Source organism: Amphibalanus amphitrite, unplaced genomic scaffold (assembly GCF_019059575.1).
Source record: "Amphibalanus amphitrite isolate SeventyFive unplaced genomic scaffold, NRLGWU_Aamphi_draft 000354F_arrow, whole genome shotgun sequence".
Classification (NCBI taxonomy): domain Eukaryota; kingdom Metazoa; phylum Arthropoda; class Thecostraca; order Balanomorpha; family Balanidae; genus Amphibalanus; species Amphibalanus amphitrite.
This window is the reverse complement of record NW_024881848.1, coordinates 579,948-593,675: the sequence shown is the minus strand read 5'-3', so window position 1 is coordinate 593,675 and position 13,728 is coordinate 579,948. Positions and strand designations below refer to the sequence as shown.

At 50.4% G+C, this 13,728-nt stretch overlaps 1 protein-coding gene across 5 annotated transcripts in view; it reads right to left on the bottom strand.

Annotated features, from left to right (window-relative positions):
* Nucleotides 1-3,275: 3,275 nt before the first annotated feature.
* The window catches only part of LOC122389339 (A disintegrin and metalloproteinase with thrombospondin motifs 1-like), a 62,378-nt gene continuing 51,925 nt past the window's right edge, over nucleotides 3,276-13,728 (bottom strand). For all 5 annotated transcript variants that reach the window (XM_043381237.1, XM_043381238.1, XM_043381240.1 and 2 more), the window contains 5 exons: nucleotides 13,166-13,457; nucleotides 12,162-12,393; nucleotides 10,681-10,844; nucleotides 8,586-8,965; nucleotides 3,276-4,166 (listed from right to left, as the gene is read on the bottom strand). In XM_043381237.1, coding sequence (XP_043237172.1) covers nucleotides 3,997-4,166; nucleotides 8,586-8,965; nucleotides 10,681-10,844; nucleotides 12,162-12,393; nucleotides 13,166-13,457 — 1,238 coding nt within the window. In that variant the 3' untranslated portion in view covers nucleotides 3,276-3,996. The remainder of the gene's footprint in view (nucleotides 4,167-8,585; nucleotides 8,966-10,680; nucleotides 10,845-12,161; nucleotides 12,394-13,165; nucleotides 13,458-13,728) is intronic.

Sequence of the window (13,728 nt, the reverse complement as noted above, 5' to 3'; positions counted from 1 at the left end):
ATATAAGAATGTGTCACAGCGCACAAACACAGTCCCAGTCCCGCCAGTGTTATTGGAACAGACCACAGCTGCCCCAGAGGCAGAGGCAGCTGCAGAGGCAAACCACGACCGCACCGAACGCTTCTCAAGTGTGCCTAACGTTTATGCAGCTGCAGGCACAATAGAACTTCATGGAAGTGCGATAATACACCGCCAAAGGGGAGTATTTTAGGTCGCCACTTTATGGAAGCGTAATAATATCCTACCGAAGAGTTTTTGTTTTTTTACCTAGCTATACAGTATCGCCGCTATTCTTAGAGCACATCTGCACCAAGCGACTAGCATTATACCCTCAGCTGGCCATCGGCACTCACCCATGGTTCCCGGAACAACTGGTTAGGGGACTCAGAGAAAAAATCGGATTGTATGGTCATATCGACACATTGGGCTTATCTATCTCGGTAATCTATCTATATCTGTTGCTGACAGATGTTTCACATTTAAACCGTTCCTGAAATTTTCCTGTAATGAATATTGGATCATCTCGAGATGATCAAGACCCGATATAAGTTGAGCCTTTAAATCGGGATAAAATGACTCCTAAGATAATGTTTTGGTATTTTTAGGTGGTAGGGCTATCGGCGGACCCTACCACCCGTAGGGGAGGGGCCGTTTCGGCCCCTCCCCCTAAGATCTCGGAAATTTACCGGCCGATTTTCAAAATTCAAACGGTGTTCGATAGCCCCACCGGGGAACTACCTTGTGACCAAATTCCATTGACCTAGGCCAAACCGATGACGTCACAGGTCAGGTCAAAGGTCGGATTTTCACCGTTCACAGGCATTTCAAGAAATGTGTTGTGAAATCGAGTAAATTGGTAATTTATTGAAAACCATCGATGGTACATTGTTCGTCAAACACATACTTTACTATCTGAGGTCACTGATACCAGGTCAGGTCACAGCGAGGTCAGGTCACCGGGGGTCACAATATAAAAGTTTCGTGTGATACATGTTTTATGGTCCATTTTACATGACAAATGCGATTATGTGGGTTAGTCAGCCTTTGGGGCCAGCCTGGGTCACATTTTGGTGGAGGTCAGGTCAAGGTCAGGTCAAATTAGGTCAAATTTCAAAGTTGATATTTTTGCATAAAATGGGTAACGATTCGATGCAGCTCGTCACGGGGAGTCTAATGGTGGTCTTTGTTCTGCTCTACAAGGTCTAGAATTGCCAAAAATTGAGTTTGAAAATTTGACGTCATCATTTTTGAACAGTTTTTTTCGCTATAACTTGGCCAAAAAAGGAGGTATCGATCTGAAACTTGGTATGTAGATAGAATACGGTAGGTACTATCACACATGTTCCGGTTTTTTCGAAACTCAAATTTTTTTGGATTTTTTGGCTAATATATTTTAAAAAAAAAATGCTTTTTTGATTTTTGGGGGTCAAAATTCAATAATCTCAAAAATCCGAGATAGCAGTTTTGTAGCCCTGTCAAATCTACACCTTTTATGTGTTGATCATTTTTCTGTATCTTCAAAGCTGTACCTAGGCCTGACAGGTCTTCTCGCGAAGGTCTTTTTTTGGTCGAAAATGGCAGAACATGACGTCATTCTGACGTCATTTGTGGCCAACCTATCATAGCCTCTGGAAAAATGTTTGGTCACAATGTGTAAAATTGATGCCCGGAGGGGTTCTGAAAGTTTGGTGGCGATATCTCCAGCCGTTTAGGAGATATCGACGGAAAAGGACAGGGAGGGGCCGTTTCGCCCCCCCCCCCCCCTACGGGGCGCGGGTTTATTATCGTTGTGCAATGTAGGCATTTTACAAAGTCTTGAACTGATTTTTACAAAGTCTTGGCAGTTTCTCGTTATCAGTTCACGACTATGATCTACTATATCCTGCTCTGACACGGTGACAAAGTTGCAAAAAAAAAAGTGATTTGAGGCTGGGTCATTCGAAGTGACCTGGTGACCTGACCTTGAAAGCTAGGAGGTTCACTCTTGCACACTATGTATAAAATTGATGAGGGAAAAGTCATGTCGCCGCGGTTTTGCGCTATCCACGAAAACCTCAGGTGGGGGCGCCGGGCGGTCAACCCCCCCCCCCTCCCCGTCGGTGCGCGGGTTAACATTATCGGTGACACTCTAAAAACCGCTGCCTAACCCAAACCGGGGCACAGCACCCAGTACCTATAGGGGAAGCGGGGGCAACACCGCCCCCCTAAGCTTTTCGCCAAAATGAGAGAATATGTGTGTAGTCTCTTGGTAGTTATTGTCTTGGTTCCAATATTTAAACATGTTCTCACGTGTTTTAGGTACTAATTTTGCATGCTCCTAAAAGGTTTTCATGTATCACGACTTTTAAAAATACCTTGCATATTTGCCACCTACAAATTGTGTGGGTAACCCCGCCACCGGTGTTGATGTTAACCCAACCCATCCCTACGAAAGCTTTTCATTGTTCAGAGATCGCGTGCGATGAGTTTCCTGTCGGTAAGTGGTAATTTTCGCAAATAATCGGTAATGGACACATAAATATAGGTATAGGTTCATCAGCTGTTTGCCAGTTTTATACAGCTGGCAAGTGCCTGGTCGGGATGCATGAAAAATATAAAGTAAAAAAATCAAATAAGCTGCTTATTCCCGACTTAGGAACATCTACGAACATAAATAAAGCATGTCTTTGGAGTTTCATCACTTATCACGCTGCGAACAGGAAACACCGCAACCTCAATTGGGGGAACACCGACACGGGGTGGCGGTGTTTCCCAATAAGTGATCACAAGCAAAAATCGCCAGCGGCAAGAATGTACTACACGGTTCAAGCAAACCTATCTTACTGGACAAAGCCGATCAGTTATTTTTCGACGTAATCAAGTAAATCAAAATGAGTCTCTACTTAAAGTCATTCAAAAGTGCTCCCAACTCATCGAATTTTTATAAGAGAATGTGCATTTTTCTTTAAATGCCCACATTGAGCTTCGATTACACTGAAACACCGGAACACAAATCAGAAGACGCTTACCTTCGTGCGGTTAATAGGAAATAACGGATTTTCACACTTTATAGTTCATACTTTCGCCGCCAGATGGGGTGGCGGTGTTTCCCACAGTGGCGGTGTTCCCCCCGCTTCCCCTACTACCTACCATTCTCGAACCTTGGACAGCTTGGACCTGAGCTCGTCATTGCGTTTGAAGTTTGAACTCATTGATTTGCTAATAGACCACCATGTTGATAGCCTTTTCGGAAACGTAACGTTTGTCAATTTCAATCATCGTTCCAAACAACGCTCCATGTATTCACGTATATGTATTTCATGAGCCTGACGGCCTCTCAGATTCACATAGTCTGGGAGCAGCTAGCGACATCTACACTGCAAATATGCTACAAATACTGCCACCTAGCGGTGAGCCCGCAACACTTGCTCCGGCGTGCGCGGCGCCAGTGTGGCGACGGACACGGTCGGGTTGGGTCCTCGTCGGTTCTCTCTCCCCCTCTTCCTCTCTCTCTCTCTCTCGGTCGGCGGCGGGCCGATGGGCCGACACCTGAGCGCCAGAGGACCGCCGCCGGCCGGTCGGTCGGCCGGCGGCGGCGGTGGCGATGAGCGGGATGCGACAAATGAATGGTGTGGTGACGGCCGGCCGGCGCGCGCCGCCCGGCACCGCTGGCCCCGCCGGCCCGCCCGGCCGATTCTCTTTGGTTGTGAGGTACAGTTCATCGGCGGCACAGTGCCGGCGCGCGGCGCCACGCGCACGGCGAGTGTTTGTTCTCAGACTGGATCACTGGGCACAGTATGGCGCGCACTATCCTCCTCCTCTCTGCGTCTCCTCTCTCCCAATGTGTCCTCGCTCGGCGGGCGGCTGCGGCGGCGGCGCCGCGCCGCCCGGGCGGGGTCACTCGGCCGCCCTGCCCAGGCGCCGTAACAACTCAGCTTCAACAAGTTTGGCGGCCGCGCGCGCGGCGCTCCGCCAGAGTGGGGTCCGTGAGCGGCGGCGGCGGCGGTGCGCCGGCCGCTAGCCACTGAACGCACTCCGGCCGGAACACAGCCGATTTTGTGACGCGCAGCAGTTACGCTGCACGTATTTCCGCGAGCAGTACCGGTAGCCGTACCGCTGGATGAACTGTTTACACGAGAGATGGCCCACTAGCCGGTTGACCCGGTCCACGCACTGGCCGGCCGCCTCTGTAACGGAGGGAGACAGAGGTCAGAGGTCACAGGTCACACAAGAGGTCACTGACCGTCAGAGAGGTCACAGCATAGGTCACAGAAGCAGAGGTTCCAACAGCAGAGACATGCAGAGACCACAGACTAGCCAGAGGTCACTGACCTATCCACAACTCACACGATAATCACAGAGGTCACTGACAAGGTGGGGTCACAGGTTACGGAACAGAGGTACTGGCTAGACAGAGGTCAGAAGACACAGACCTGCCTCAGAGGTCATCGCGGCTCATAATAACGCAGTAGAGTACGGCGTCTACTCAGCAAACACAGGTCAGCATGCGGCCCCGCACGAGACTCTGATATAAGGTCCCAATTCTAAGGTAATGAACACTTGTTCAAAGGCTGATAGCTGCTGCTAATTAACAGTCAGTCAACAAACATGGAATCGACCGAACACGCAAGGAAAATCTCCAGGATATATCACAAAGGAATGGGTAGTAAATTCATACTAATTGGACTTTACCGTATATCCGAATATCACGGACGAGGGAAGCGGCTTTCGGCCGGCAGATTAACATCTCACCGAGGGGCTCATGGCTGGTAAGTCGCGTCGGGAGTCGACGGCTGGCCGAACACAGAGTTAAGGAGCGGCCGGCCGCGGTGACACGGCGTCCCCCTCTGACATTATCTCTGAGCGGCTATTTTTATGTGCCGCTGTCATGGCGCAGTCAAAACAGCCGGCTACGACCGCTGATTAGTTTGGCGTCGATGAGACAGCGGTGTCGGCGGCGCTAACCACCGATTGGAGCCACTCCCTCGGCAGTAAATCACGGATCACTCAGAGACGAGGGAGTGCCGGCCACTCCGAGTGCCGCCAGCTCCGCCACGCCACGCCACGGGACGGACGAGCCGAGCCGGTAGGGGTCCAAACCGACTCGGCTATTCAGCTAACAAAATATATTCATGGTATATGTCCAGGATGCATGCCGTATTAGTCATTATAGGTATGTGAAGAATTGATGATGAGGTTAGACCTCCTCGTGGTATTACGGACTCGAACTTAATACCTAAGTGGGAATGAAGCCTATAACCAACTTACCTGAGGTTCCCGATAGAAGATACTGATATTTGCCGGTTTATAACAAAAGCCATCTAAGGTAAATGTCCACGACCTCAGTGGCATTACATAGCCCGCTCGTCGAGGCCGAGGGTACCGTCCTGCCTGCCCATTTTGACGCAGGGTCTTTCATAATGAATGTTATTTTTAAAACGCGAAGTTGAAGGTGTTCGTAAATAATTAAACCATAAATTTTGTATTTACCTTATTGCAAATTTCTTGGAATATCTGTTGATGTAATTAAAACTGCCACACTTCACCAAACTTTCCTTTTGTGCGGACATGAAATGCCTCCCCCTACAACACGGGTCAGCTCTTTTTTCACGTAGGCGTTTTGGGTGGTCGTGGGAAACGGCTCACTGAAGCGCACGGCTGTCCACCGTAAGATTCGGGGACACTTTTAAAAGAAGCACAATGTCCGCTCTAAAATGATCACAGGCTTGTGAACAGATTCCAGAATGTCACGGTTGACTGCAAGGAACAAAACGCACGAAATGTCATGTTTTGGGCTGCCGTGGTCGACGGGCGTGTCTTCGTCCACTGGTTCTCTTCTGGCTTATCAGTGACCGGGCCAGCTTATTTGAGGCTGCTCAGTGCTCAAGGAAGAATTCTGGCCTCATGTGCCTGGCGGGGTTCAAAGACAAGGCCGCTGGTTTCAGCAGGACGGCGCTGAAGTGACAACGGCGGCTGGGCGCCAGTGGTTGGATGGCAACTTTGACAGACGAGTGATTAGCCGTCTCACTGAGCGGCCATGGCCAGCTTGGAGCCCTGATCTCTCGCCGATGTACTTCTGATTTTGGACAGTCGTCTTGGAGGCCCCAAGCAGAGACCCTTCCAGTGACCCTCATAGAGCTACAGGTCACAGTGGAGAGGTTTGCTGCAATGCTGTGCGCGGAGGATGTGAAGCGCGTGGTGCACCACTTGCGTCCGCGGGCCGAAATATGTGTCCGAAAGCGGGGCGACACAGTTCAAAATCGATGAACGGTACCAAAATGCGAGTCATGTGTACATAATTTCCCATGATTTGTTATTTCATTCGGGTATTGACAATAACTTTGTGATGTATATCACCTGAGCTATGGCTATTTTAAAAATAACATTCATTATGAAAGACCCTGTAGATGGCGCCACCTACATCTCGAGAGGCCCTCTTGAAGTGACCACAGGCAGCCAGAGCAATTGCCGCTCTAACTACCACTTCTTAGGGCTGCACACTGCACGTGTCCCACTGTCTCAAATGCGACCCCTACCCCACCTCCTCGAAGGCACGTGCACTATGCAGTCCCCCCCCTCCCCTTACCCTTCCAGGACCCGTCGCTCGCCTGCGGTGCGCCATGAATGGAGAGGAATGCGCCGTCGCCGGTCGGCCGCCGTCCGAGATGTTTTAGCGGTGAGGTCACTGACAGAAGGCCGCCGTGACACGTGCAAATAGTGTCCAGTGGACCGTCTGGCCAGGGGATGGATGTGCCACCGGCGACGCACCTCGGCATAGTGACGGAGAAGGGAGGGGGTGGCGAGAAACGTGACGGTAACGCTGCCTGTTAGAGATCTTGGAGAGCTCTGAGAGTGTTCCTTGGTAAGACTGGGCAGATGGACAAGGCAGCCGGCGGGTATGGGCTGACTGACTGACTGACTGACTGACAGCTGACTGACTGACTGACTGACTGACTGACTAACTGACTGACTGACAGACAGACAGAGGGACAGAGGGACAGACAGAGTGACATTCTCCAGTGATCTCCTCCGTAGACCAGAGCCGGGTGCAGCCGGCCTTATATGAAAGTGGGGAGACGTCCTGGAGCCTACAGACCTCACTGCACTCCACTGTAAACTCTGCAGAGTGAGCTGAGACTACCCACAGCGCGACTTTAACGAGAAACAACGCATTGCTGGAGAATGGCGAGCTGGACATTTGGAATCTAGTTTCGCTGTGTATGAAACGAAGCAAAACAATGCACCATAGTTTCTGAGCGTCGTGCTCGTTTTTGCGAGTTCCTGCTGAATAAGCTCACGCTGCGGCTGCCAAGTGGCCGTTGCACGTTCACAGAACCGCACTGATGCGAACTGTTCCAGGGAAGGCAATGAGTCGTAAACGATCCCGTATCCCTCGACCCGACAGTGGCCGACAGCCCGTTTTATGTCGATGGGCTGTTCCAATCAGTCGGGGACGTAGCAAACGTCCCACCCATGGCACAATCTTCGTACTGATTCATACATTGCTCAACGTTATTCGAATGTTCGTCCCAATGACACGTCGCACCAATGTCCGCTCTGTCCTTCCAATGGAAAAGGTATGCGCTCCGCTATTGTGTCGTGCTACTCCCACTATCTTTCCCCAGGCCATTTGCTAACTTTCCTAGACATCCCCAGCCTCACTGCGGGGTACACCGTCAAACCCTTAGTACACTCACACAACCCTTACAATCCTCTAAGTCCTCGCATCCCAGTACCGAACATACCCAGCTCAGCACCTAAGTCACCACGCGCTGCTTGCTCCGTCCCGGTCCCCGTCGACTCGAGCCTGGCCTTGGGGTACCGGTTTTTGCCATTCATTAAATTAGCCGGCGGCTGCCGCTGGCCATGGCAGCTGAGCGCCTATCCACAGCGAAAACGCCGGAGCCCGCGCCTAGTGTCTATGGAGATTGGACGCATCCGTCGGCACTGGTCGAGATTGGACGGGAATGATCCAGTATGCATACGGGTTACACTTCCTGCGCAAGTTTACCTGCACATGGTGATAGAATTATATAAGCTTGGACGTAAACTAAAGACGAGGAAAAGTAAATATCTACATCCGATGTCGTAACCGGAGTAAATAAAGAAATCGAGGTTTATTATTTTCAAACAAGCCGCTTTGGGGATAGAGGATAAAGGTCAACACTTTCACCGGTAAAAGTTAAGCAGTGATTAGAGAATCCATATATGAAATCACCGTGATAAATGTATCATTAGATGAACACAAAACTGTTTCCGGATGAAAAGTAAAAGCAGCCGCACAGGTAACGGGGGTAGAGGATCAAAAAGATAGACCGACAGGCAAAGACAAGGCCCGCAATTCATATAATTAACAAACAAATAACTTGACGTATTAAGAGGTAAACGGGCAGTAGAACAGACGGACACACGGACAGACAGACGGACAGACGAACAGAAGAACAGACGGACAGTCGGACAGACGGACAGACGGACAGACGGACAGACGAACTGACAAACACACTCAGCTAGACGGAGATGTCCAGCCATACATACAGACACCCTCAGAAACCAAGACGTCTTTACCCAGCCGCCAGTCAATCTGCGATGTCACCTCTCCCACGCACCTTTAGACGAGGCCTTGATATCTTCCTCTTCCTCGAGGGTGTTTGTTCGCACCACCGTCACCGGCGGAGGCGTGGTGGTGCTGGTGGTGGTGCTGGTGGTGGTGGTGCTGGTCCGGCTCGTTTTCCGCCAGGCCGTCCACCGGTTAGTTTTCGGCCGCTTGGTCCACCAGCTAGGTGTCGTGGTGGACGCTTTGGTTGTCGTTGTGGTGGTTGTGGTTGTGGTAGTTGGTGCGGGTGTGGTGGTGGTAGTGGTAGTGGTGGTGGTGGTGGGAGTTGTTGTCGTTGTGGTCGTTGTAGTAGTTGTCGTTGTTGTCGTTGTTGTCTCGGGGCTGTTGTGAATCTCCCGAGTCGACCGGTGGGCGCTCCACGGGTTCCACACCCTGAAAAGGAGCGAACAAGACGGATTAGTACCAACAACACTCCCGTCCATAATGATGATACATTCTTGGGATGTTTGAGTGAAGCTGTTGACTCTCAAGCCTCTGGAACGCCCGCTAAGTTTTGGTGACATAGGTGTACGCCGAATTCATTACAAAAATGCTTTCATAATCAGTAAACAAGCTCATAAGTACCGAATACCAACCACGAAACGAGGCATTAAATTTGACGAATACCAGCACCCACGCGGCTTGCATTGCTGACGAATTGTCTTTTCAGGAAATATTGCAGACGCTTCTCATCGTATTTAGCCTGGCTCGGGTAAGCTGTTTCTCGTTATCGAAGAGCGCAGTAGATCCTGTATCTATGCGCATTTGAAGGTCACTCATCAAAGCATACCTATACGACACAGAAGTGCATTCCAAACAATATACTCGCATCATGCAAATGTGTAGACTCATAAGGCAATCCAGTATTATAAGCCATGCGCTATTTTGCCAATAATCATGTGCGCCAGCTCTACTGCGACTCCCCCCCCCCCCCCCCCCAGGTCTTCCGGCATCCCCGGGTCAGGGTCACTTGCGTCGCGGCGATTCAGACCGTCTAGACCGATCGGACACGCCGACTATATGGATACCCTACGGCGCGGATTGAATAGCTCCGGCTGGTTTTACGGGCCGTAAGCCTGTGAGCTCCAGTGAGCTATGGCCGCCGGTGCGCCCATGACCAATGGACACGCCATGTATAGCGCAGCGTATACGCTGGTTTCCTGGCTGGACCGTGGGCTGTGTGGCCATGGCACATACAAACAGTGCTAGCTCTGTGACTGCTTCTAGCTCAGTGTCGAGCCTGTGCACCACAGCATGATGTACGAGGCAGTCGGAGAGACATAAACCCCTATATAGCTTGTCCAGACATAAATTAACGTGAAACATGGGCCATACAAGCATCGCTTAAGTCATATCCATGGTCATCACATGTTGTAGACCTTTCCATGCTTCTATCCTCAGGATACTGAAATCCTTCTCCTCCACTCCGCAACCCCCCTCCGGACTGGACAGGCAACTTTATCTCATGCGGGCTGCTCCCTTGGAGCGGCACCGCTGCTCCTGAGGGAGCGCACCCCGTAGCCGGGTGCAGTGAGTGCCTTGGGGCTGGGTGGCCTGTCCTCTGGACGGGCTCAGCCCCGGCGACTCACTAGGGTGCCTGCCCAGACCAATGTCTCCCCCTAATTCCTATCATCCTTCCGGCTCTGCAATGGTCTTGTCGACCGAAAGGGCCTAACCCAACAAAACAAACAAACAAACAAATCACATGTTGTCATTGACTGATGTGAGCATTGTATAGCTAGCTCCGCTCCCTCTACGATCTCTCCCTCTCTCTCTCTCTCTCTCCCTCTCTCTCTGTCTCTCTCTCTCTCTCTCTTTCTCTCTCTCTATCCTCTCCTCCTCTCTCCTTCTCTCTACGACATCTTCCGCTCCCCGAATCTTTCAATCTTTCCTCTGTCTCTCTTTCTCTCATTCTCTGTCTCCCCTCTTCCTATCTGTCTATCTCTCTCCAGCTCTCTCTCTCTCTCTCGCTCACTCTCTCTCACTCTCTCTCCCTCTCTCTCTCTCTCTCTCTCTCTCTCTCTCTCTCTCTCTCTCTCTCTCCTTCTATCTCTAACTCTTTCTCCCTCTCCTTCCCCCTCTCCCTCTTCCTCTCTCGTCTGTATTACTCACTTTTGGTGGTGGCTTTCTCGGTGGTCTGCTGGGTGGGCGGGTCGGTCCACACGGGCCGCGTCTGGGTGGCGCTGGTGAAGAAGTCGCTGGACCCGTACGAGATGCGTCCGAACCCGTTACCGCCGCTGTCGTCCGTCACGCAGTAACCGTCACGGCAGTACTGAAACAGAGCGTCACGGCACCCGTCAGTGAGACCGCATCACTGGAGGTGAACGCTTACACATGCATATCGATAGGACCGTAGACACTAGAGATGGATTCTAGGTAGTCCTGACATTGTTCGATCACACAGGACATTCAATAATATACGTAAAAAAAAACACCATGGCGTGTAAGGTAATTACCTATTGCTAACCCTGATAATGCCGTAGTGTGACTTTTAACGATGGTAAACAGTCACAAGCAAGGCATTCCATGTCGCAACAGGAATTTGCACCAATCGCTTATCAAAATCATTCGGTAGCGAGTGCAAAAACGCCGAGCATATTCGCTCTGTCCGGTTTTGTCCGTTTGTGAGTCATCCTTTGCCAGCTACTTATCCCTAATTCATGATGGATAATAATCAGAAGGTGCCACTGAAAACTGCTTTGAGGTCGATGATTCAGTGAAGGTGCATCAAGCCCGGCATTTGACATTGTATCACGAGTGTGCATTGAAATGGACGTGAATTAGTTACGAAGTTTTACGGCAAACTGATGATCGAATATAAAAGGTGGTGGAATATTTCAGAAGAGGAATGAGTCACCAGGTTACACACAAGAACAAATTAAGTGCTATGAAATATAATTTGTGAATAGAAAACATTGCTGTTAGATCCTGAACTCGAAGCGGAATGACGGTTTTCAGACGTGGCAACTGTCACTACGTGCTCGGGCGCCACTGATGATCGTCGCACTATAGTTTGACGACAAAAATGCGACAAGTGGGCTAGTACCCGGTTCTTGTTAGCAAGAGACATAAAACGTGTTTGGCAAAATTGGTCACGTCAGCCAACGGTAGTAGTAGTGTATTGCAAATGCCCACAATCCTCGCAGCAAAACTGCCGAATAAGTAACACTGAGCAGTGGACACAATAAATGTAAAGGTACTTCGAACGGCGAAACCGTTGAACAAACCAAAACCACTAGAAAGGTGAGTGATGAACGAACATCTCCTTCTGACTACACAAGGGTACGGCGTATACCGGATGAATTTGAATGCACTTGGAATGTTAGACGACAAAATGCTGAAGGACGTTCACTTTTGGTTACATCTGCCTTTTTATTCCCAAGATCGAATTGATTTCGAAATGATCCTATCCTCTCAAGCAAGATATGACAAACGCTCGATCGCGCAGCGAATATCAATTGTCGACAACGCAACACCGAACATCGTTCATCATATTCATTTTACCTAAGCCTCCCCGAACGTCCCAAAAGATACCTTCCCTCCCTACCCCATTCTTCCCTTCTCGCCCCTTCCTATACCCGTTCCTCACCTTTCCGACTCCGCAGGGCGATCCCTCTGCCGCCGGCCTGTAGGACACGCAGTAGCCGGTGGCCTGGTCGAAGCAGAAGAGCTGCGCGCAGACGCGGTCGTCCTTGAAGCAGGCGCTGGTGCCGCGGTCCCGCTTGCACTGGGCGTCCAGCGAGAGCAGCTTGCCCGGCAGGTGACGGTCCAGGTTGTTTCTCTCGTGAGGAGCGTTGTAAAGACAGGTGGCCGTCTCACCGCTGGAAGTGGGAAACAGCGTGATTAAATTATACCGACATGTTGTACACTTGAGAAAGTAGGTTGGCGATGCATAGTTGCCTAAAGCTGTAGAATCAAGTAGAATCCCAGGCAGACGTGAAAGGAAACTAATGTTCATGGGATTACGTATTTACCAGGACGAGACTTGACAGTTGTTTGTGGTCAGCGTGCAAATTGGTCCGGTTTCGATCAAAAGTGCAATATCTGCTGACTTGTCGTTGATGGGATCTAGGTCATCTGACAAGTGACATCATCACATCGTCTTTGGTATAACTGGCTACACTTTTTTGATGGAGCTGAGCGCCCATAATGGAAGAAGTAAGCAAGTTGACCGCAATCTCCTAAGATCGCTCAGGTGGTTGGGATATTTCTGTCATTCAAACTCTGGATAAAGGGATAGATAAGAAGGAAGATGTGGTTTATGGGACCAGCACAGCGCCGCACCCACAACAACCACACACCACAGACCCGTCAGGCCAGACTCTCTAACAGGTCATTGCAGGTATATCGTGCTCCCAACTATGCATTCCAGCCTGAAAACCTCACTTTATCCTTTCTTTTTCTCACCCTTTCGCTCTTCTCTCTCCTTCTCTTTCTCTCTCTCTCTCTCTCTCTCTCTCTCTCTCTCTCTCTCTCTCTCTCTCTCTCTCTCTCTCTCTCTCTCTCTCTCTCTCTCTCTCTCTCTCTCTCTCTCTCTCTCTCTCTCTCTCTCTCTCTCTCTCTCTCTTTCTCTGTCCCCCCCCCCCCACTCACTTGAGGAAGTGGTCGAACTCCTCCAGGCTGCACGGGGACCACTTGAATCCCTTCTCGGTGTGCCGGAGGTCGGACATGATGAAACCCTCCTCCCAGCGGCATCGTTTGGCTCCCGGTCCTCCCAGGTAGGAGGGCGGCGGCGAGCCGTCGTGCACGTTCCCCAGCAGGTGACCCAGCTCGTGGGCGGCCACGATGATGCCCGAGAAGCCGCCCGTGTCCTCCACGATTGCCACGGAGTTCACCTTGGTGAGTCGTTTGTTGACCACACACGCTCCGCCCACGTACGCGAAACCTGCGTCGGACGGTGGGGTTAGACGTGGCTCGGGCGGGTTTCAGCACTTACATATCGATCATGAGCCTTAATAAATCTTTTATTAGCACAGAAGGTGAGAATCAATTTAGCTTTATTTTGTAAGTTAATGTCCTCGTAAGTAGGAATTTAGTGACTTTTAGCGACATTTGTAGTTACATATTGCACACCAATGTCAAGAAAAGCATAAAGCAAAAGACATTAGACACAAATAACGAGAAACGAAATAAAAAGTTCCGTTTGAACAACATGC